General features: G+C 44.5%; 1 protein-coding gene across 1 annotated transcript in view; it reads left to right on the top strand.

The window, feature by feature from the left end:
- slc6a3 (solute carrier family 6 member 3) overlaps positions 1–24747 on the top strand; it is a 58933-nt gene extending 34186 nt beyond the window's left edge. Inside the window, exons 8-14 of the mRNA XM_067997771.1 lie at positions 590–702; positions 1847–1975; positions 8657–8756; positions 10746–10846; positions 14113–14280; positions 22763–22834; positions 24724–24747. Of these exons, the coding sequence (XP_067853872.1) occupies positions 590–702; positions 1847–1975; positions 8657–8756; positions 10746–10846; positions 14113–14280; positions 22763–22834; positions 24724–24747 (707 nt within the window). The remainder of the gene's footprint in view (positions 1–589; positions 703–1846; positions 1976–8656; positions 8757–10745; positions 10847–14112; positions 14281–22762; positions 22835–24723) is intronic.
- The last annotated feature ends 586 nt before the right edge of the window (positions 24748–25333 follow it).

Genomic DNA, 25333 nt, shown 5'->3' with positions numbered 1-25333 from the left:
AGTTATACTGAGCTTAACATTTAAATTAATGGAGGAAAATTGGGCAATTCCTTTACAAGTGTGCAATCCAAGCTGCCCAATCTTCCTATATTTGCTACACCCAGGCGATCCAGTGTGCCAGGGCACAGACCCAAGAAAATCTCCCATAACATCTTCTCCAAAGATATTTAACACTACCCCTACTGCACCATCGTGGCATTTTCCAATTTCCCACAATGACCATCTCACTCAGAGAAGCCACAAAGATGGTTACAATGGAAAATTGGAAAATGGTGCAGTAGGGGGGTGGTCTTCTGAGGTTAGTAAATTAGTACCAAATTAAAAATAGCTCTGTACTGTGGCTCACGCTGAATAGGATCTTGTTTAAAACTGCTGAAAGTTATTTTACATTGGTTTACAGCCATCAGTCAGGGAACATTTTCATCCCACCTGCCTAGATTAGATTCCAACTCATGTCCCACCGGTGGAAGGTCTGGATGTTAACTCATGCATCAGCTAGTACCCCTGCCAAATAGCTTTTAAACCTACAAATGTAAATAAACAGGTGACAAATATTTTTAATTGGAAAACTACTTCTTTATGTTCGCAGAAGCCGGATTGGTCTTCATCATTTACCCAGAAGCTATTGCCACTCTTCCTGGTTCATCAGTTTGGTCGGTCATCTTTTTCATCATGCTTCTGACACTGGGACTTGACAGCGCAGTGAGTGCATTCAATGTTATATGTTGGAGGTCAATGAAACAAACAGATCAACTTTTTATTAATCATTACGACGAAAACACGCCCAATGATACAAGGGCTAGGTTCTCAAAGCTTGCAGCCCTCTGTGACCTGCACAGCATGTCAGAAATACATGAGCAACAAGAGCTAAAAGTCCAGTTTCCCAGTAGTAAAATAGTCATGCTGACTGTTGTGCATATTAATCTAACAGGTATTCTTTAATGAGCGAAAAAGACTTAGCCAGAATTTCCTCGGAGCTATTGAGTAGAGCCATCAATATCATTCTGTCCCATGTTGTGCTCATAGCTATCTCATCAATTGTATTGGCATCCTGTGACTTCTTAAGTTCCAATGATCCTATGAACTGTTTTATCTGATGAAGTTGAGCAATAAAAATGCTCCCTGATCAAGCCCTCTATACCTTCTGTACATTAAGTAAAACCATGGGAACCATGATGGGAAAAATTCCAGATTAATGGCTTCAACAAGAACCAACAGAGTTTTTTATTGTCTCCCATCACCCTTTCTCTTTTATTTTCCTTTGGCTTCTCTCTTGCCTTTTATTTCACCCTTCCCCAACTTTCTTACTATTTCGTAGCTATTTTTAATTTTCTCTCCTTGACTTCTTTATTCTCTCCCCTCACTCATTTTTCTTTTCTCTCCTGCAACTCTTTTCCTGTCACACTTTGCGGTCATCTTTCTGTAGTATTCTCTCTCTGTTTTTTATTGAGCTTTTTCTCTTTCCTTTAGCTGCCACTTTTTCCTCTCTCTCTCTGCAACGTTCTTCTCCCAATCATTTTACTTAAGTTACCTTAACTTTTTTCCCTTCCCTTTCCTTTTTTTGGAGCCTGAACCTGTCCTCCTTTGTTTTCCATTTTCTTGCAGTGATCGTGCTGCCTTGTAGTTGGAGGGAGGCTGGGGAAGTGCGGGTCATTGAAGTAGTCAGGGCCTCAGCTGTGTAATGGTCAAGTTCAAGCATTTAGAAGTGGATCTGAGTGACAGCCGTAAATACATGTTGGGCTGCAACAATTGTATTAGTAATTAAATAATATGTATAATAATCATTAGTGCTGCTTGGAAAAGGCTGTATTTTTCTGCTTTCTAACTGTCTGTTCTTGTCCTACAGATGGGTGGCATGGAATCTGTCATCACTGGGCTGATTGATGAATTCAAATTCCTGCGAAACCACAGAGAGACCTTCACACTCTTCTTAATTGCAATTACCTTTCTGGTGTCTCTCTTCTGTGTGACTAACGTAGGTCACTTTCAATTAAAAATCATTTTCAAAGTAAGGGTTGACTGGAGCTCCTCTGGTGGTAAACGTACTGCTCATTGTTTAGGAAAAATTGACTCTGAAAGTATTAGAAGAATGGGAAAGTTTAGGTGAATTATGGGCCATGATTTTAACATGGTGACGGGCAGTCAGCGGGTGGGTGGATTTGTCTTGGGGAACCCGGAAGCAAAGTGAGCGTGTTTAAATTGTCTCGATTGCAGACAATTACTTTTGCTTCCAGGTTTCACATCTCCAAGCTGCACAGCGGACCTACTCCACACCCAAATGATGAGATTTGAAGCCCGCTATTTAAAGGGCCTGTCCAAGAATGGATTTTGAAGGAGAAATGAGAAATGAGAAATGGAGTCCACGAGAGTAAAGGCTGCCCCTAGATTTACTGATGGTTCACTGGAAGTACAGTTGGGTGCAGTGAGAAGCAGGGGGGAGATAATTTACCCAAGCGATGGGAGGAAGAAACCCAGTTCTGCCACCCAGAAGGCGTACCTGGAGGTGCCAGGAGAGGTGAGCAGCACGACCACGGTGCCCAGGTCTTGGCTGCAATGCAGAAAGCAGTTTAATGACCTAACCAGGTCAGGAAAAGTGACTACATTTACTGATTCACCCACATCCTGTGAAATGCAACACCACACTTCTCACTCTTGTGTTGGCAAGCCTACTCCATCGCATCACTCCTCACATCCACTTAAGTTTCAGCATCAATTAACACAAGAGGTTGTTACACAAGATTAGGGCTCATGGGATTGGGGGTGATATATTAGCATGGATTGAGGATTGGTTAACGGACAGAAAACAGAGAGTAGGAATAAACAGGTTGTAACTAGTGGGGTGCCGCAGAGATCGGTGCTTAGGCCTCAGCTAGTTACAATCTATATTAATGACTTAGATGAAGGGACCGAGTGTAATGTATCCAAGTTTGCTGATGATGCAAAGCTAGGTGGGAAAGTAAGCTGTGAGGAGGATGCAAAGAGTCTGCAAAGGGATATAGACAGGTTAAGTGAGTGGGCAAGAAGGTAGCAGATGGAGTGTAATGTGGGGAAGTGTGAGGTTATTCATTTTGGTAGGAAAAATAGAAAAACAAAATATTTTTTAAATGGTGAGAAACTATGAAATGATGGTGTCCAGAGGGATTTGGGTGTCCTTGTAAATGAAACACAGAAAGTTAACATACAGGTACAGCAAGCAATTAGGAAGGCAAATGGTATGTTGGCCTTTATTGCACAGGGGTTGGAGTACAAGAGTAAGGAAGTCTGGCTGCAATTGTACAGGGCTTTGGTGAGACCTCACCTGGAGTACTGTGTACAGTTTTGGTCTCCTTACCTAAGGAAGGATATACTTGCCTTAGAGGTGGTACAATGAAGGTTCACTAGATTAATTCCTGGGATGAGAGGATTGTGCTATGAGGAAAGATTGAGTAGAATGGGCCTAAATTTTCTGGAGTTTAGAAGAATGAGAGGTGATCTCATTGAAACATATAAGATTCTAAGAGGGCTTGACAGGTGGATGCTGAGAGGTTGTTTCCCCTGGCTGGAGTGTCTAGAACAAGGGGACATTGTCTCAGGATGAGGAGTCAGACATTTAGGACTGAGGTGAGGAGGAATTTCTTCACTCAGAGAGTTGTGAATCTTTGGAATTCTCTACCCGAGAGGGCTGTGGATGCTCAGTCATTGAGTATATTCAAGACTGAGATCGATAGATTTTTGGACTCCAGGGGAATCAAGGGATATGGGGATCGGGTGGGAAAGTGGAGTTGAGGTCGAAGATCAGCCATGATCTTATCGAATGGCGGAGCAGGCTCGAGGGGCCGTATAGCCTACTCCTGTTCCTATTTCTTATGTTGTTATGTTCTTAACCTCACTTTCTATGCACTTCCTCACCTCCCCATTTGCGCATACACCACTGCCACTCACCCCAATCCTGATGCAATGTGATGCATCTGTCTGATAGTCACCCTCTGATGCATGTGTTTCATTGTCAGCCTCACCCAAAGTACTGCATCCATCAGGTGAATACATCACCTTCAGTCACTCAAAGATCTGTTCTTTCAAACCTTGTAGGAAAAGACAGCGCAAAATGCAAGAGAGAGGACGAGGAATAGAGGTGGATCTCCACAAATAGTCCAGCTGACAGATGCAGAGGAGGGGGCCATGGAGATCGGTAGCTTGCCCATCCGTAGGAGATGGAGAGACCTTTTTAAAAATTCATTCAAGGGATGTGGGCGTCGCTGGCAAGGCCAGCATTTATTGCCCATCCCTAATTGCCCTTGAGAAGGTGGTAGTGAGCCACCTTCTTGAACCGCTGCAGTCCGTGTGGTGAAGGTTCTCCCACAGTGCTGTTAGGTAGGGAGTTCCAGGATTTTGACCCAGCGACGATGAAGGAACGGCGATATATTTCCAAGTCGGGATGGTGTGTGACTTGGAGGGGAACGTGTAGGTGGTGTTGTTCCCATGTGCCTGCTGCCCTTGTCCTTCTAGGTAGTTGAGGTCGTGGGGGTGCTGCCGAAGAAGCCTTGGTGAGTTGCTGCAGTGCATCCTGTAGATGGTACACACTGCAGCCACAGTACACCGGTGGTGAAGGGAGTGAATGTTTAGGGTGGTGGATGGGGTGCCAATCAAGCTGGTTGCTTTGTCCTGGATGGTGTCGAGCTTCTTGAGTGTTGTTGGAGCTGCACTCATCCAGGCAAGTGGAGAGTATTCCATCACACTCCTGACTTGTGCCTTGTAGATGGTGGAAAGGCCTTGGGGAGTCAGGAGATGAGTCACTCGCCGCAGAATACCCAGCCTCTGACCTGCTCTTGTAGCCACAGTATTTATGTGCCTGGTCCAGTTAAGTTTCTGGTCAATGGTGACCCCCAGGATGTTGATGGTGGGGGATTCGGCGATGGTAATGCCGTTGAATGTCAAGGGGAGGTGGTTAGACTCTCTCTTGTTGGAGATGATCATTGCCTGGCACTTGTCTGGCGCGAATGTTACTTGCTACTTATGAGCCCAAGCCTGGATGTTGTCCTGGTCTTGCTGCATGCGGGCCCGGACTGCTTCATTATCTGAGGGGTTGTGAATGGAACTGAACACCGTGCAATCATCAGCGAACATCCCCATTTCTGACCTTATGATGGAGGGAAAGTCATTGATGAAGCAGCTGAAGATGGTTGGGCCTAGGACACTGCCCTGAGGAACTCCTGCAGCAATGTCCTGGGGCTGAGATGATTGGCCTCCAACAACCACTACCATCTTCCTTTGTGCCAGGTATGACACCAGCCACTGGAGAGTTTTCCCCCAATTCCCATTGACTTCAATTTTACTAGGGCTCCTTGGTGCCACACTCGGTCAAATGTTGCCTTAATCTCATCTGGCAACCCGCAGATGGCTGTTGACAGAACTCTAACATCCTTCACACACGTGATGAATTGTTTTTTCAATGATTGAACTGATCCAGACCTCAGTATGGTCATTGGAAAGATTGTCACTTTTCCAATGAATAATTAATCAGCTTCTGTTGTCTTCCAGGGCCTTCACGCCTTCAAGAGGAAAGAGCAGCAACAGAAGAAACCGATTCCTCAGAGGAGCTTATCCCTTCTGAAGGTTGACTGTCACAGGACATCCAGCCATGCACCAGTGCTGATACTCACACCTTGGTGGGTCCTGTTAGACAGCTAGTTGGGTTGTCACCTGGTGATTTACCACTCACAAGTAAGCACGAGCAGACACTGGTGGCAGGGGCAGCTGTAGAGAGTCCAGTCGGAGGATGCACTCCTCTCCAAACTCTGCTCAGCTGGACCCAGGGGGCCATCTTTGAGAATGAGAATGTTCGAGGTACAACTGCCCTTTACCATGGTATTGGAGAATGAGTCACGCACACTCTCCACAATAGCAAAGAGGAGGGAGGAGTCCAACTTCATCGCTAGTGGATTGGCGGCCCAGATAAGTGCGGGAATGTCTACAATGGAGTGAATGGCAGCCTCCGTTGCGCTTCAAGCATGGCTCTTAAATGAGTCCATGCAGGCCACGACAACAACCGTGTGGACTCTGGATGCCAACATGTCTGCCACCTTAAAGAGACAGACAGATACTTCAGTCGTGGCCTTGGGACGTGGGACATCTGCTCACCAGCCTGCTGGCCAGCAGAGTGGTGGGAATGATGCTGCTGTGGCCCAGGAGAAGGATGATAATGAAAGGGGCATGGAAGCTCCCATGTTTCACCCGTTGCCCCCCCAAACAATACATGCAATGCTGCCTCTTCTCCCGATGGCTGAGTCTGCCCCTGCACAGGTGCAGGTGGAACAGTCTATGTCGGGGCCCTCACAGACTCCAAAACCCAGAGGTCGTAGACCGTGAGCATCTCTGCAGTCAGGGCAGGGATCTGAGCAACCTGTCACTACATCTGCTGAAGCCACAGGGGATGCACCATGTAGAAGTGATAGAAACAGAAAGGGTAAGGTATTGTATTTCACCAAGGGCATGCACAAGAGTGTTTTACGAGCTGTCATGTTAATTTATATATTTTTTTGTTCTGGCACATTAAATTTAACAATTATCACCACCACTGCCACGTCTTGCCCATTATTGAGTCCATTTTGTGAATTCGCCCTTTCATGTGCTTCATCATGAATGCCAAAACATGATGCCACCAAATGGGCGTATGCGCAATAGGTGTGTGCATTGTTGAAGGACTGCTTTGCGCAAACTGGGGGGAGTTGGTGGTAGTGGGTGTTCCAGACGGCCTGAGTAGTTCAAACTCTTCAATTTGTACATCTCATTATGAGAACCTGTTAGAGATGAGGGAATCCCTGGCATCACGGGCAGCAATGTGCACCACTGCTCTGGTGATGAGTTCCCCATCTTCATTTTCCTCCTCATCCTCCTTTTCCTCATCATCCTCTTCCTCTTCTTCAATGTTGCCGACAAATGAAGATGCTTCATGAGCGCATTCAACTTCCTGCACCTATAACCCTCTCCGCTGAGCTATGTTGTGCAGGACGCAGCACACAACAATTATTCTGCACACCCTCGCTGGTGAGTACTGAAGGGCTCCCCCAGACCTATCCAGGCACCTGAAGCGCATCTTCAGCATGCATATGGTTTGCTCAATGATACACCTTGTGGTCATGTGGCTCTACTATGCCTCATTAGTGGGGTTTCTCACAGGCTTCATGAGCCACTCTGCAGGGGGTATCCTTTCTCTCCAAGGAGCCAACCCTAAGTCTGTCTTGTGTGTGGAAGAGATCTGGGATGTTGGACTCGGGCAAAATGAAGGAATCATGGCAGCTGCCAGGGAATCTGGCGCACGCCTGCTGAAATCTCTTCTGGTGATCGCACACCAGTTGTGCATTAATGGAGTAATATTCCTTTTGGTTTTATGAACAGTCCTGACTCATTTGGAGGTCCTCGGATTGCTATATGTGTGCAATCATTTGCACCCTTTCTCCCTTGGGAAGCCAGCCAGAGAATTGAAACCCAATGCCCTCTCAGTCTGGTTGTTGTGGTCGCAGGGGAAGTTCACGTAGTCAGATGCCCTGGCAAACAAGCCTTCCGTCACCTGAAATGCATATTTATGTGCAAATGACTGAGACACTCTGGAGATGTCACCGGTGGCACCCTGTAAGGATCCGGAGGCGAAGAAATTGAGGGCAGTGGTGACTGTAACTGTGAGGGGCAATGCACGGCCACCAGGCCCAGCTGAGAGCAGATCTTCATAAAGGAGCGTGCACATGTCTGCAACCACCTGCCGACTCAATCTGAGCCTGCATAGGCACTGCTCCTCAGAGAGGTCCAGGAAGCTCAGGCTCTGTCTGTAGACCATCTCACGTGGGTAGTGTCTCCTGCAACCTTGGCCCCTCCATTGGTCTCCTCTCTACTCTTCTCCAGGTCCTCATGGCTCACCCCTACCTTATGCACCTGCAGATCCCAGATCTGCACAACATGCCTGCCGCGGGTGGCGATGTGCCTCCTCCTCATCCTAATGTTGTCAGTTTGAAGGGCTCCAAAATGTAGGTAAATTTGTCTGAACACAAGAATTCTCAGTCTCAACAAAGAAATCTCTGTCTAAACACAAAGAACTCCCAGCCAAAGGTTTGTTTGAGAGAACTGAGTGCCCAGCTGCAATACCTCATCTTTTATTGAGCTGTGTCAATCACTGGTTTAAAGAGCCAAATGAGCTTTGCTGCAGCTTGCCGTTGTTTCAATGGCCTTTTTCAGAAGCCATGGGAGACACGTTCAGGAGAAGTTAAATCCGTTTCTGTCGCAGAATCCACAAAATGTTAATTACTTAAAGTGTTTCAACTACCTGAATTGGACGTTTAAATATCGGCCCGCCAGCTTTAAGTGGAGACCAGACTTCTGGGAGTCTGTGGCGTGCGTGCTTCCAAATGCCCCTGGGTTAAACCTGAAAGTTGAAGCCGGGACGCGGTCCTGTTCCAAAAACAAACTATTTTTACTGCCCACCTGCCCCTAACCCACCCGTTCTTAAGGGTTAAGATTACCCCCATGGTGTCACTGTGGCCCTAAACTTTACCTGATCTGAGAGTGTGCAGTTTGATCCTTGGCTCCAAATTGGAATTTTTTTTATTCTTGGCAGTGTTGTTCATTCCATTGAAATGCGCCACTGTATATTCTGCTGTCACCTCTCTTGGATTGTTTTTGTTTCTAGGGAGGCATCTACGTGTTTACTTTACTCGACAAGTTTGCAGCAGAGACATCCATATTGTTCGGAGTGCTTATAGAAACAATTGGAGTCTCCTGGTTTTACGGTAAGTTAATGCTGACTGGGACAGTGAGCTTTCTCTTTAACATACACAGCTGAAATTCTTGTCAATTAGTCTAATTTTTGTTTGATAATATAAGTGTTACAATGTAGGACAGCTGTGGTTTATTGACCGCTATCTGTCATTCTTTGTTAAATATGAACCTGATAACACCCTGCTGGACTAAAGATCACTCAGTAGTCAGCATAGCGGAACAGTAAGTCACATACCAAGTTCTGCGTAACGTCCCCTCCCTCGCTGAGAATAATGCCTCTTTTTCTGCACTCTTTTCAAGGACACCCTGCTAGAAGCCCCTGTATCATTAGATTATCACAACTGTGGTTGATGAAAAAGCGATATAGGGCTGTTTAAACTCAGCAACCAGCTCCCATTGCAGAATCTGGATTCTTGTAGCCAGTGGCAGACAAACAGGCAAATTGTGTGCAATCTATACAGGGAATGGCTTGATGGCCTAAATGGATTCCTTGTTCTATACTTTCTCATATCCTTACTGGAATTAGCTGTCAGCCCCTCACATACCTTCTAGTATGAGGGGCTAGATACGAGGGCTAGTGATGACTTCTCCTGCAACCCTGTATCTGGATACTTTTCCACTGAACCTTCAGGAAAATGAGGAGGGGTGGACCTCATTTCCATGCCTGCCTTTTCCCTGTACCTGTTGTATGCACAGATACTCCACCCCCCTCTCAGGGAAAGTCCCAGAAATCCCAGAGCGACGTAAAGGGGGCAGAGACTCAGTGTCACTGGTCTCCGCCTCATTTTCCTCTCCTCTGCATCTGCGTACTGAGCATTCCCCAGCTGCACTGGAAAGGGATATCGGGGCCATTATATCTACAAGACACATATACAGGACTTGACAGTAAGACATACATTTGTCATAGTACAGGTCCATGACTGAACAGTTAACATTTTAGCCTGTGAATACTGGAAATGTTTAGATGTGAGAGTCTAATAACAGGCTTCACTTTTTGCTATCCCGTTCCTATGTAAGGAGGTGTTTGGAGATATGCAGGCGCTGTGCCTGTTCACCTAGCGGCCGATAATCTATGGGCTTTCTGGTGCATTCCCAGAGTAACTCTAGTGGTACATAAATTAGGTTGGGACTGGGATACGCTGCGTCCTGTCTTTCTGTTGGAGCTCCTGTTTGGCATAGTGGGGCAGAGCCTCCGCCCACCAACCCCGAACAGGGCCAGTGACATTGGAGGGGGTGTGGCCGGGGGCGGGGACTTCCAGGTTGGGAGTTCCAACTTCCTCGAACTATCATAAGTTGAGTGGGCGATTGATGCCTAGTTCACCGCACAATTAACAGAGGTGGGACCTACCTGGGATCCAGGTCTGGGCTATGGTTTTGTCCCCAAAAGACAGCAAGGCAATTTTTTTTTTGGTATCAGCCCACTTACAAAGAGGATTAAAGCGGCACTGGTGGCGGCTTCTCTAGGTGCCCCAACAAACACCACCTCTGCCCAGCAAACATCCACTGCAGTTTGTAGTCTGTAAACACCCTTAGTGCAGACACCCATATGAGGTGTTTAAATTAAGAGATTGATAGATTTTTGTACGGCAAGAGTATTAAGGGTTACAGAACCAAGGCAGGTCAATAGAGTTAAGATACAGATCAGCCATTATCTAATTGAATGTCGGAACAGGCTTGAGGGGCTGAATGGCCTACTCCTGTTTCTAAGTTCCTAAGAGAATTCCCCGACCCTGTGGACTTTGCAGGTTCAGGATCGGCGATCCTGGATGGGCATGTTTGCCGGGATACTGGGCCTATGCATTTACGATCTCCTCGTCTAAAGTCCATACTAGATCATTTATCCATATACCAATACTTGGATTGTGTAAGGCATGTCTTCCAGCTGATGTTTATATATCATGGCGGTTGTTCCCTCCCCTCCAAAGATGTATCATTATGTGACAAACCTATCAAATGAACCAATCTTTAGTTCACAGATTGATCATAAATTTATTTTCTAGGAGTTGATCGTTTCAGCAATGACATTGAGAAAATGATAGGCAAAAGACCTGGCTTGTACTGGAGGCTGTGCTGGAAGTTCGTCAGCCCCTGTTTCCTTCTGGTGAGTCAATAGAAGTGTATATTTTTTTATTCATCTCAGGATATGGATATCACTGGCGAGACAGGAATTTATTGCCCATCCTAGTTGCCCTGAGAAGGTGGTGATACAACTGAGTGGCTTTCTTGCTCACTTTAGAGGGCTGTTAAGAGTCAACTTAGTGTGGGACTCGAATCACATATAGGCCAGTTCAGGTAAGGACGGCAAGTTTCCTTCCCTAAAGCATATTAATGAACCAGTTGGATTTTTACAACAATCTGACAGCTTCATGGTTACTGATACCAGCTTTTTTTATTTCCAAAATTTTTCTTTTAAACTGCCATGGTAGGATTTGAACTCACATTCTCTGGATTATTAGTCCAGGCCTCTGGATTACTTTTCCGGTAATATAACCACTATGCTACCATACCAGTTATATCTAAGTATGTTTTTGTAATTGAAGATCAGAAAGACAATTGATTGTCAAGAAGGCCCCAACTCTGAAATCTGCACCATAAATATGGATTATGTTACGCCAGAACTGTTTTAGGTAGTTGAATGGGTGTTTAGAGGTGTTTAACTATTGCAATGAGGCCATTTCAGCTCAGTGGAGAATGCAGTCTTTCTGTCTGTGCTTCTGTTAGAATTACTGCATATGCTATGTATGTAATTTATTCTATCCCATTCACATGATTGTTCCAGCTCTTTCTTGAATCACATACAGCTGGGATACATATTGGCAAACATTTTTACATTGATTCAGATCAAATTAAAAAATTGCTTTAACTTCATATAATTGGATTTTTAAAGGTGACAGATAGCCTTTTTCAATTTACAGTTTCCAATCTCTCTTTGTTCAACTTCCATTTCAGATTCTATCATCCTAATACTTGTAAGTGTTTAGGCTAAAATAGTAGATGGACCCTCTGATAATGCAGGATACTCCATCACCACCATTTGCAATACTTTATTCATAAAGACATACAAGGTCAATAGCCACAAGGAATGAAGTAACAAGTTGTTATGTCTGAGTCAATGAGTTGTAAACTTTGTATTAAAACGATAGCCTTGGAGCGTGTTATTTATACAGATTGTGCTGTTATTTCTCAGTGCTTTCATTATATAGAAGAAATTTTTCATAAATCAAATTTAAAATATAAGTTTTTATGTGGATAGGTGCAGCCATTGATATGCAGTGGTACCACACACAGATTCAAAACATGATCCCACACTGTGATGATTCTTTGTGGCCTTGCAAAACATGGGGCTGCTAATGTGGTCCTTAAAGAGCAATGCTGGGACCACTACTCCAAATAAACTCTGCCTGCACGTTAATGTGAGGTCAGCTCATTATAATATTTAAAAGTGTGGGAGAGGAAAATGATAGCAGCATATAGGCCTTTTGAGGCCAAACTGCACAGGAGCAGGTAAGCTGGGGGGCCTTATTGGAACATCAGTGCCAAAAAAAAGCATCCTTTCTGTGCGGCCCTCCCTTGCAGTGCCCATTTGCAACAGGTGATGAGCAGCTGGTGCGCTATTCAGGTGCACCAGCCACTTATGTACAGTTGATGTACAAGCTACTAACATCCTGGGTATTTCCTGCTTGCATTATCCAGCACTCAGTGCATCATGTGCAGACTAGGCCTCAATCCTCCATGCCTGATGATGCAGGGCATCAGCGCTTAAAGCATTACAGCTCTAGCACTTCAGGCACTGAAGGTTGCAACATCGGCTCCATGATATTACTAGTCATCTGAGCAAATATATTGTGTAAAGTAGATTCCACCAACTAATTTTATTTTATTTTATTTTATTTTGAAAGAAAGTGATCAGTGATAAATAATTACAATGAGCTGTGTGCTTTAATTCAATTAAGTTTCACCCTTTTTTTTTATTTGTTCATGGGATGTGGGCGTCACTGGCAAGGCCAGCATTTATTGCCCATCCCCAATTGCCCTTGAGAAGGTGGTGGTGAGCCGCCTTCTTGAACCGCTGCAGTCAGTGTGGTGAAGGTTCTCCCACAGTGCTGTTAGGAAGGGAGTTCCAGGATTTTGACCCAGCGGCGATGAAGGAACGGTGATATATTTCCAAGTCGGGATGGTGTGTGACTTGGAGGGGAATGTGCAGGTGGTGTTGTTCCCCTGTCCCTGCTGCTCTTGTCCTTCTAGATGGTAGAGGTCGCGGGTTTGGGAGGTGCTGTCGAAGAAGCCTTGGCGAGTTGCTGCAGTGCATCCTGTGGATGGTACACACTGCAGCCACCGTGCGCTGGTGGTGAAAGGAGTGAATGTTTAGGGTGGTAGATGGGGTGCCAATCAAGCGGACTGCTTTGTCCTGGCTGGTGTCGAGCTTCTTGAGTGATGTTGGAGCTGCACTCATCCAGGCAAGTGGAGAGTATTCCATCACACTCCTGACTTGTGCCTTGTAGATGGTGGAAAGGTTTTGGGGAGTCAGGAGGTGAGTCACTCACCACAGAATACCCAGCTTCTGACCTGCTCTTGTAGCCACAGTATTTATATGGCTGGTCCAGTTAAGTTTCTGGTCAATGGTGACCCCCAGGATGTTGATGGTGGGGGATTCGGTGATGGTAATGCCATTGAATGTCATGGGGAGGTGGTTAGATTCTCTCTTGTTGGAGAAGGTCATTGCCTGGCACTTGTCTCTGGCGCGAATGTTACTTGCCACTTATCAGCCCAAGCCTGGATGTTGTCCAGATCTTGCTGCATGCGGACATGGACTGCTTCATTATCTGAGGGGTTGCGGATAGAACTGAACACTGCAATCATCAGCGAACATCCCCATTTCTGACCTTATGATGGAGGGAAGGTCATCCCTCCATCCCTTAATGCCCCCACTCCACTACAGATCTCTTACAAAATTGTGTCTCCACCTAAAGTAAAATTACTAGATACAGAAACTGATACAGATTCATTATATCTAGTTTACAAAGGAAATCTTTACCCATTTTTTCAACAACCTATTACTTGGTATATGTGCAACTAAGAAAGTCTTGAGTCTTTAGAGAAGGAAAAATAAATTGAAATGTAGGACTGAATTAAATATGAGCTTGGGAATTTCAACATCATTGTAGCACAAAATAGGGGTGTTAAATACTACACTATATCACTAATGGAAGTAGATCACTTTCATTTATAGCAATCAGTGGCTTTACTGTGTACAACCTCTGTTTGAGTTATTCATCAAACCCTTCTCAAAGTATAAAAGCTGTTTTAGTCTGTACTTAACATCTGCTCTCTCTCTTTCTATCTTTCCTGACTGCTTGTTAAACGAAGTTTGTTGTGGTCGTCAGCATTTCAACATTCAAAGCCCCAGAGTATGACAATTACATCTTTCCAGACTGGGCCAATGTAACTGGATGGTGTATCGCTATATCTTCAATGGCAATCGTACCCATTTATGCAGTGTACAAATGTACCAGCCTGCGTGGGTCTCTGCGTGAGGTGAGTACATATGTGAGGTTCCACGAATTAGTTGTTTTCAGATTTCTTTTTATTCTTTTGGTAAACTTGAGGGACAATAAATAATTTAGTGTTCTTTGGTAGCATCCTCCATCTCTGAAACCCAGAGAATGGCTCTCATTCTTCAGCCATGATAACAAACAGTCCAAAGGCCATTTATTGACACAAATGGACCCTATTTCAAAAATCTCACCAAATTTGGTCGATTCCGTTATAAACGAAAGGGATTGAATATATGACGTTTCCTATAGGTCCCAGGAGTGAATTTTACCTTAGAACATTGTTGAGGTGTTTGCTGCATGACATCTGATTGAAGTAATTTGGTACAAAAATATAAAATGCCAGAAATATGCAGCAGGTCAGTCAGTATCTGTAAATAGAAAAAACAGATTAACATTTCAGCTATAACCCTTCATCCGAACTGAAAAAGATAAGTGAGCCCCTTAGTAGGGTTGGAAAAGAAAAAGAGAAAGGCAAGGGGGAAGAAACAACGCATACTCTAATCACATGGAGGAAGCTGATTGGTTAAATGGCCTGTAAGTGTTTTAATAGAATACTATTAGATATATGAAAGATTATTTCAGTGAAGCAATGGAAAGGCATTAAAGAAAAGTGCAAATGGTTGAGTTGCTGAAAAGCATGGGAGAGGTCCACACAAGGAAAGGCCAAGTAGATGGATGGAATTGGGGAGGGGGGAAAACACGCACAAAGGTCTGAAATGAAAAGAGAAAATGTTGGAAACACTCAGTAAATCTGCTTGCCCTGAAAAAAAAAGCAGAACTTCTTCCGCATCCCACCCCAGCAGAGCGGTGTTCTGACAAAGGGTCTGCACCCAAACCACAATCGAAAGAAAGTCACCCCAGGTCATTCATGAACATTTCATAGCAGCCAGCTCAAAAGTAGTGGCGACCTGGGAATAGATGAGCTACTTATCTCCTGACCAGGGAATGATGTATGGTAATATCCTAATGAGGGAGAGAGAAATGATGAAAAAGAGGCAGGTTAGTTAAAAATACGATTCTGAAAGTATTGAGGAAAAGTATGTTTCATAAAATTGTAACTATTTGGCAATACAACAATAGTCCCTGAACTTTAAAAATAATTGTGATGTGAAGCATAGGAACAGGAGTAGGCCATTCAGCCCCTCGTGCCTGCTCCGCCATTTGATAGGATCATGGCTGATCTGTGATCTAACTCCATATACCTGCCTTTGGCCCATATCCCTTCATACCTTTGGTTGCCAAAAAGCTATCTATCTCACATTTAAATTTAGCAATTGAGCTAGTATCAATTGCCGTTTGCGGAAGAGAGTTCCAAACTTCTACCACCCTTTGTGTGTAGAAATGTTTTCTAATTTTTTTTTTTATTCGTTCACGGGATGTGGGCGTCGCTGGCAAGGCCGGCATTTATTGCCCATCCCTAATTGCCCTCGAGAAGGTGGTGGTGAGCCGCCTTCTTGAACCGCTGCAGTCCGTGTGGTGACGGTTCTCCCACAGTGCTGTTAGGAAGGGAGTTCCAGGATTTTGACCCAGCGACAATGAAGGAACGGCGATATATTTCCAAGTCGGGATGGTGTGTGACTTGGAGGGGAACGTGCAGGTGGTGTTGTTCCCATGCGCCTGCTGCCCTTGTCCTTCTAGGTGGTAGAGGTCGCGGGTTTGGGAGGTGCTGTCGAAGAAGCCTTGGCGAGTTGCTGCAGTGCATCCTGTGGATGGTGCACACTGCAGCCACAGTGTGCCGGTGGTGAAGGGAGTGAATGTTTAGGGTGGTGGATGGGGTGCCAATCAAGCGGGCTGCTTTATCTTGGATGGTGTCGAGCTTCTTGAGTGTTGTTGGAGCTGCACTCATCCAGGCAAGTGGAGAGTATTCCATCACACTCCTGACTTGTGCCTTGTAGATGGTGGAAAGGCTTTGGGGAGTCAGGAGGTGAGTCACTCGCCGCAGAATACCCAGCCTCTGACCTGCTCTCGTAGCCACAGTATTTATATGGCTGGTCCAGTTAAGTTTCTGGTCAATGGTGACCCCCAGGATGTTGATGGTGGGGGATTCGGCGATGGTAATGCCGTTGAATGTCAAGGGGAGGTGGTTAGACTCTCTCTTATTGGAAATGGTCATTGCCTGGCAATTATCTGGCGCGAATGTTACTTGCCACTTATCAGCCCAAGCCTGGATGTTGTCCAGGTCTTGCTGCATGCGGGCACGGACTGCTTCATTATCTGAGGGGTTGCGAATGGAACTGAACACTGTGCAGTCATCAGCGAACATCCCCATTTCTGACCTTATGATGGAGGGAAGGTCATTGATGAAGCAGCTGAAGATGGTTGGGCCTAGGACACTGCCCTGAGGAACTCCTGCAGCAATGCCCTGGGGCTGAGATGATTGGCCTCCAACAACCACTACCATCTTCCTTTGTGCTAGGTATGACTCCAGCCACTGGAGAGTTTTCCCCCTGATTCCCATTGACTTCAATTTTACTAGGGCTCCTTGGTGCCACCTCACCTCTGGAATTCAGCTCTTTTGTCCATGTTTGGACCAAGGCTGTAACGAGGTCTGGAGCCGAGTGGTGCTGGCGGAACCCAAACTGAGCATCGGTGAGCAGGTTATTGGTGAGTAAGTGCCGCTTGATAGCACTGTCGACGACACCTTCCATCACTTTGCTGATGATTGAGAGTAGACTGATGGGGCGGTAATTGGCCGGATTGGATTTGTCCTGCTTTTTGTGGACAGGACATACCTGGGCAATTTTCCACATTGTCGGGTGGATGCCAGTGTTGTAGCTGTACTGGAACAGCTTGGCTAGAGGCGCAGCTAGTTCTGGAGCACAAGTCTTCAGCACTACAGCTGGGATGTTGTCAGGGCCCATAGCCTTTGCCGTATCCAGTGCACTCAGCCGTTTCGTGATATCACGTGGAGTGAATCGAATTGGCCGAAGACTGGCTTCCGTGATGGTGGGAATATCGGGAGGAGGCTGAGATGGATTATCCACTCGGCACTTCTGGCTGAAGATGGTTGCAAACGCTTCAGCCTTGTCTTTTCCACTCACGTGCTGGACTCCACCATCATTGAGAATGGGGATGTTTGCAGAGCCTCCTCCTCCCGTTAGTTGTTTAATTGTCCACCACCATTCACGACTGGATGTGGCAGGACTGCAGAGCTTTGATCTGATCCGTTGGTTGTGGAATCGCTTAGCTCTGTCTATAGCATGTTGCTTCCGCTGTTTAGCATGCATGTAGTCCTGAGTTGTAGCTTCACCAGGTTGGCACCTCATTTTTAGGTACGCCTGGTGCTGCTCCTGGCATGCTCTTCTACACTCCTCATTGAACCAGGGTTGATCCCCTGGCTTGTTGGTAATGGTAGAGTGAGGAATATGCCGGGCCATGATGTTGCAGATTGTGCTGGAATACAATTCTGCTGCTGCTGATGGCCCACAGCACCTCATGGATGCCCAGTTTTGAGCTGCTAGATCTGTTCTGAATCTATCCCATTTAGCACGGTGGTAGTGCCACACAACACGTTGGATGGTGTCCTCAGTGTGAAGACGGGATTTCATCTCCACGAGGACTGTGCGGTGGTCACTCCTACCAATACTGTCATGGACAGATACATTTGCGACAGGTAGATTGGTGAGGACGAGGTCAAGTAAGTTTTTCCCTCGTGTTGGTTCGCTCACCACCTGCCGCAGGCCCAGTCTAGCAGCTATGTCCTTCAGGACTCGGCCAGCTCGGTCAGTAGTGGTGCTACCGAGCCACTCTTGGTGATGGACATTGAAGTCCCCCACCCAGAGTACATTTTGTGCCCTTGCTACACTCAGTGCTTCCTCCAAGTGGTGTTCAACATGGAGGAGGACTGATTCATCAGCTGAGGGAGGACAGTAGGTGGTAATCAGCAGGAGGTTTCCTTGCCCATGTTTGACCTGATGCCATGAGATTTCATGGGGTCCAGAGTCAATGTTGAGGACTCCCAGGGCCACTCCCTCCTGACTGTATATCACTGTACCGCCACCTCTGGTGGGTCTGTCCTGCCGGTGGGACAGGACATATCCAGGGATGGTGATGGAAGAGTCTGGGACGTTGGCTGAAAGATATGATTCTGTGAGTATGGCTATGTCAGGCTGTTGCTTGACTAGTCTGTGGGACAGCTCTCCCAATTTTGGCACAAGTCCCCAGATGTTAGTAAGGAGGACCTTGCAGGGTCGACTGGGCTTGGTGTTTTGCCGTTGTCGTGTCCGGTGTCTAGTGGTCCGATGCCGGGTGGTCCGTCCGGTTTTATTCTTATTATGACTTTTCGTAGCGAGATTTTACAACTGAGTGGCTTGCTAGGCCATTTCAGAGGGCAATTAAGAATCAACCACATTGCTGTGGGCCTGGAGTCACATATAGGCCAGACCGGGTAAGGGCGGCAGGCTTCCTTTCCCTAAAGGTCATTAGTGAACCAGATGGGTTTTTACGACAATCCGGTAGTTTCATGGCCATCATTACTGATACTAGTATTTTAATTCCAGATTTTTATTTAATTAATTGAATTTTAATTAATTAATTGAATTTAAATTCGCCAGCTGCCGTGGCGGGATTTGAACTCATGACTCTGGATTTTAGTCCAGGCCTCTGGATTACTAGCCCAGTAACATAACCACTATGCTACCATACCCTCACTCCTGAAAGGTCTGGCTCTAATTTTTAGACTGTGCCCCCTAGTCCTAGAATCCCCAACCAGCGGAAATAGTTTCTCTCTATCCACCCTATCTGTTCCCCTTAATATCTTATAAACTTCAATCAGATAACCCCTTAACCTTCGAAACTCTCGAGAATACAACCCCAATTTGTGTAATCTCTCCTCGTAACTTAACCCTTGAAGTCCGGGTATCATTCTAGTAAACCTACGCTGCACTCCCTCCAAGGCCAATATGTCCTTCTGAAGGTGCGGTGCCCAGAACTGCTCATAGTACTCCAGGTGCGGTCTAACCAGGGTTTTGTATAGCTGCAGCATAACTTCTGCCCCCTTGTACTCCAGTCCTCTGGATTTCAAGGCCAGCATTCCATTAGCCTTATTGATTATTTTCTGCACCTGTTCATGACACTTCAATGATCTATGTACCTGAACCCCGAAGTCCCTTTGGACATCCACTGTTTTTAACTTTTTACCATTTAGAAAGTACCTTGTTCTATCCTTTTTTGATCCAAAGTGGATGACCTCACATTTGTCTACATTGAATTCCATTTGCCACAGTTTTGCCCATTCACCTAATCTATCAATATCGCTTTGTAATTTTATGTTTTCATCTACACTGCTTACAATGCCACCAATCTTTGTGTCATCAGCAAACTTAGATATGAGACTTTCTATGCCTTCATCTAAGTCGTTAATAAATATTGTGAATAATTGAGGCCCCAAGACAGATCCCTGCGGGACTCCACTTAGTCACATCCTGCCAAAGTGAGTACCTACCCATTATCCCTACTCTCTGTCGCCTTTCGCTCAGCCAATTTCCTAACCAAGTCCGTACTTTTCCCTCGATTCCATGGGCTTTTATCTTAGCTAACAGTCTCTTATGTGGGACCTTATCAAATGCCTTCTGGAAGTCCATATCAATAACATCCATTGACATTCCCCAGTTCCACTACTTTAGTCACCTCTTCAAAAAATTCAATCAGGTTTGTCAGGCACGTCCTACCGGAGTGACATGTGCATTTTTCCAAACTGGAGGGACAGTTCCTGAATCTAGAGGACTATGAAAGATTATAGTTAGGGCATCTGCAATCTGCTCACCTACTTCCTTTAAAACCCTGGGATGGAAACCATCTGATCCTGGGGATTTGTCACTCTTTAGTGCTATTATTTTCTTCATTACTGTTGCTTTACTTATGTTAATTTTATTGAGTCCCTGTCCCCGATTCAATATTAGTATTCTTGGGATTTCCGGCATGCTATCCTCTTTTTCTACTGTAAATACTGACGCAAAGTAATTGTTCAACATGTCTGCCATTTCCCCATTGTCAATGACAGTATCCCCACTTTCAGTTTTTAAGGGACCAACACTGCTGCTGACCACCCTCTTTTTCCTAATGTAACTATAAAAGTTTATCGTATTGGTTTTGATATCCCTTGCAAGTTTCTTTTTATACTCTTTTTGTAGCTCTTACTATCTGTTTTGTGACCCTTTGTTGATCTTTGTATCTTTCCCATTCGCCAGGATCTGTGACATTTTTTGCCTTTTTGTATGCCCTTTCCTTATGTCTTATACTGTCCCTTACCTCTTTAGTTGTCCATGGCTGGTTTTTTTGGCAAGTAGAGTTCTTGCCCCTCAGGGGTATAAACCGGTTCTGTATCTCGTTAAATGTTTCTTTAAACATTTCCCACTGATCACCAGTCGTTTTACCCATTAACAGATTTGCCCAGTTTACTGTGGATAGTCTCTGTCTCATCCCATTGAAGTCGGCCTTACCCAAGTCTAAAATCTTAGCAGCTGATTCACTTTTTTCCCTTTCAAACACTACATGGAACTCGATCATGTTATGATCGCTATTGGATAGATGTTCACACACAGTTAAGCTGTTAACTAAATCTGGTTCATTACTCATTACTAAATCTAGTATGGCTTGCCCCCTTGTTGCCTCTAGGACATACTGCTGTAGAAAACTATCGCGGACACACTCAAGAAATTCACTACCTTTCTGACAGTTGCTAGTCTGCTTTTCCCAATCTATGTGAAGGTTAAAGTCCCCCATTAAGACCACTATGCCTTTGTTACACGCTTGTCTAAGCACTTTGAGATGTTCCAACATGGTAAGTTTATATAAATGCAAATTTTATTTATTAAGATACATTTTCTGATCGGCACTGTATACATATGAACACTTCACATGCCTGTACAAAATTCCTCAATGTGCTTTTTTAACGCAAGTGTTAGCCCTTTTATTTTTGTGCCCAAATTCTGCACATGTGCTGCCTGTGCACAAAGCTTTGTGCACCAGTGTTACATACACACATTTACTCCATAATCTCAAAGGAAATTGTCTTAAATATCTCAAGAAAGAACACCATTAGCAATGTATTTGCACAATTGAACAGCATTCCCATTTATTAGGAATTTCTTGAAATAATCTGAGATTTACATTTTACTGGACATTATAAGAAGAATTTACACCTCTAGAGCTCCCTACATATACAGAAATGTCAAAAGGCACTTTACAAGACAGTAGACAAAGAATAAACACCAAGCACAAAGGCGGGGGGAGAAAGGGGTGAATGCACATTTAAAGAGGAAGGTCTTAAGCAGGTTTTTTGAAGGCAGGGAAGGAAATGAGTTTGTGAAAATGCTGGGAGAGTTCCAGATGTGAGCATAGTGGCTGAAGGAATGTCCACCAATGGTGGGGAAGGAGCATGGAACAAGAAGTAACTAGTATCAGAGGAGCAGATGGTGCATGCAGGGATGTATGGCTGCCCCCAAGAAGATTACTTGGGTAGAATGGGGTGAGGTCATGGAAGGATTTGAAGGCAAGATGAAGAACTAGTCAATTCATTGAGTGTGGAGAGCCATTGGAGCTGGGGGTAATGGGAATGCGGGCCTTGATGCAGATAAAGATGCAAGCGGTAGCATTTTGGATTTGTTGCAGCTTGTAGAGCCTGAGGTAATAAAGGCATGGTTTGAGCAACAGAGAGGGAGAGCTAGGATGGAGACAAATTATGCCACAGAGGTGAAAGAAAGCAGTCTTGGTAGTGGAGGAAACTGAGTTCAGGGTCATGGAGTACACCGCTGGGCAGTCAGAGATGTTGATGGAGTCCAGGGCTGGTGGTGCATAGGTGTCACAGGAAGACGCAAGATAGTTTCAGAAGAGATTGACGGAAATGTCACAATGTCAGGGAAAGTTGGAATGTGAGAGGGCATATATGAAGGAGTTGGGATGTAGTTTCTTTTGCAGGGCAGAAGGTGATTGTGGAGAAATAGCGACAGGCAGATGGATTTGCAGGAGATAAGTAAATGATTGGAGAGAACCCCCTTAGTGAGAGAGACCTCAGAAGTTTTGAAGCTATGTGCAATGACATGGTCCAGGGGTGACCATGTGTATGTGGGGTTGGGGTGGGGGGGGGGGGTGGGGAGGGAGATCAGTGTGGAGGGTAAGGGTAAGCTTAAGGGAGGTGCGAGCAAGGAAGTTGGCTAAAGTGGGGGAAGGGGAGTTAAGAAAGCGATTGAAATCATTGAGGATAAAGGTTTACTGGGAGCAGAGACAGAGGATAGATGGCTGAGAAGAGAAATCATTGGGGAAGGCATGAGGGGACAATAGATTAGGGGGATCCTGAAAGAGAGATAGAAGAGGCTGAGGCATTTGAATGTGAAGAAAGAGCCACAGGAACGGGGTGTAAACTATTTTCAATGGTTGTTATGCCTGTTTCTTTTATGTCTATAAATATATATAATAAAGTTCCTGTTAGATAATAATACGTGGAATCTCGTTTATCATTTCAGAGGTTAGCTTATGCAATTACACCTGAGAAGGACCATCACCTGGTGGAACATGGCGAGGTTCGCCAGTTTACGGTGAGTAACTGCCATTGAAAAATGGAACTTAGAGGTCTTAGCTTGAATTGATGTTATCTAAATCTAAACATCTTTGAAAACACTACATGATTCTAGAAAGAGCATAATTTATAAAACAGACAATTATTCCTTTGTGTTTACTTGAACTCCTATTTAAAAGCATTAATAACTAAATAGTACAGCTGAGACTAGTTGGATCAGACTGTAACATGCAGAGTTGTGCCATCAAAATTGTATAAAGAATATATATCAAGGAATATATATCAGAAATGGTTTAATAATGCATAAGTAACAAAGTTAAAAGTCCATTATGGTGTGCGATAGGTGTGTGGGATAAAATATCCAGTTTTCCAGTATGATTTCTGCCTTTATCATGGATGCCAGACATAAATAATATTTTGTTTGGTCAGATGTGAGATAATGAAAAAGGCAGGAAGGGACAAACCAAGTAGGTACAAAGCAGTGAGTTTTGTACTGTACATATAAATGACCTGGATTTGGGAATAGTGTAGAGTGGACCAGATTTTCCGCTGTTGATTCACCGGTTTGCCATTGATGTGGAGCGGATTAGGGGCAGAACTTCAATGAGCTTCCATTCCACTGATTTCTCTCCTCCGTTGTACGGTTACATCCATCATCCGATGTCATTTCCGGCAGACACCAGAAGCACCCACCCAAATACGGGTAGCGTATTACAATTATGCGGTTATGGTGGAGTGATGTCATATTTTGAATTATTACCACATAGCAATCAATGGAATTGAAAAGAAGTAAGAGAGGGTAGAGGGGAAAAAAGTGAAGGAGCAGGGACAGAAAGGGAAGAGGAAACAGACGTGAATGTGGAGCAAAAAAGAGAAAATCAGAAAGGATAGACAAGAATAAGAGAAAGAAACCAAACTGAAGTGAGAGAAGCAGAAGTGAAGAAAAAAGTGAAAGAGGGAAGCAAAAGTAGAGAAGGGGAGAAACGGGAAAAGCAGAATGAAAGAAAGATGGAATGTAGGAGAGAATAATTAAGTAAAAACTATTTTCAAAATTAAAATTAAGCAGAAAAATAAATAGAAGGAAAAGAAGAAAGAGAGAAACAAAGTGCAGGTGGCATGAGAGAAAAATAAAAGTGAAGAAGCAGACAGGGAGAGATCACACAGTAAGAGACAAGTTCATTTCTGCAGCTACTGGAGTTTTAAAGCTCAGAATCTGTTTCCGGGTCTCTCTGACAGGCAAGAGGTATGAGAGTGTGTGAGACATAGAGGAAAAAGGAGTGAGACAGTCATATAGAGAGAAAATGTGTGAGAGGCATGCAGAGTGCCAGAGAGAGAGTGATATACAGAGAAAAAAACTGTGTGAGAGCTACTTTGATATGTTTGCAGTGCCAGTTCATGAGGTGTGGGTTTGGTGGACCCAGAAGCAATCTAAGTCTTCCAGATTGCTAAGTCTGGTGTCCAGGAAGACCCATTTTTAAAAATCTGTCAGGTTTATATTGGAGTTGCAGCTGCCCACGCCAGATCCAATCTTCAGGAACTACAAACATCCACTAACCCCAATATGAAAGCAGCTTCAGAGACAATGGGAAGAGGAGACAAAGACAAGGAGAGACTTGCACAGAGAGACGAAGGGTAAACAAACACTGAGGCATACAGAGAGGGAGGGGGAGACCGAAATAATGGAAGACAAAAGAAAGTAGAAAGAAAAATCTTTCTTCCTGTAAATGTTCCTCTGCGTGTGGGAGACAAGCAGAGGAAGGTTTACAGGAAGAAAGATTTTTTTAAAAATTTCTGTCTAAAAGCAACACCGAAGGAGATCAACGTTTTTCTGCAGGCCACAATTCAGTAAACAAAGGTAAAATTTTCAAAATTAAAAACTGACTTTATCTTTTTATAACTGACCTACAGCTGCGCCACTGGCTCATGGTGTGAAAACATGGAACAAAAGAAAGGAAATGGAAGAGACAGACAGAAAGGGGCATAATGAAAATAGCAGCTCCATCAACACAAGTGGATTACGACAAAACAGCTCAGAAAGTTATACTAAAAAAAATGAAAATGTGAAATTTGTTCTGTAAGTGATGCTACATGTACTGTGACACAGGACATCCTTCAATTTCTTTGGCACTGCGAGCTGCATCTGTCAAAAGGAAATGGAAGATGTTTCCATTTTCCATGCACATAAGTTGAATGAGCACTATCAGAACAAGAGTTTAAAACAGTGCCGAGTACTTAGTTTAAGAACACTTAATTTACATTAACAGGATGATTTGGGGGAGAATAGACTTCAACTCTTGAATGAAAACTTAATACTTTGTTTATTCATACCCTAAATAAATAATCCAGTATATTAAAGTGGAATTTTTCTTTCTCTCTAGCGTATTAAGATACAATACAAATTCAAGGACTGTTGCTGTTGATATGTCATTTATCTGCATTTTGGTTTCAAGAGACAAAGGACACTTGAATTATTCCACCTTTGAATTAAAGGTTGTCCCATTTAATAATATGCTATATC

Source organism: Heptranchias perlo, chromosome 2, assembly GCF_035084215.1.
Source record: "Heptranchias perlo isolate sHepPer1 chromosome 2, sHepPer1.hap1, whole genome shotgun sequence".
Classification (NCBI taxonomy): Eukaryota; Metazoa; Chordata; class Chondrichthyes; order Hexanchiformes; family Hexanchidae; genus Heptranchias; species Heptranchias perlo.
Note: the sequence above shows the minus strand (reverse complement) of the source record. Positions and strands in the feature narration are given on the sequence as shown.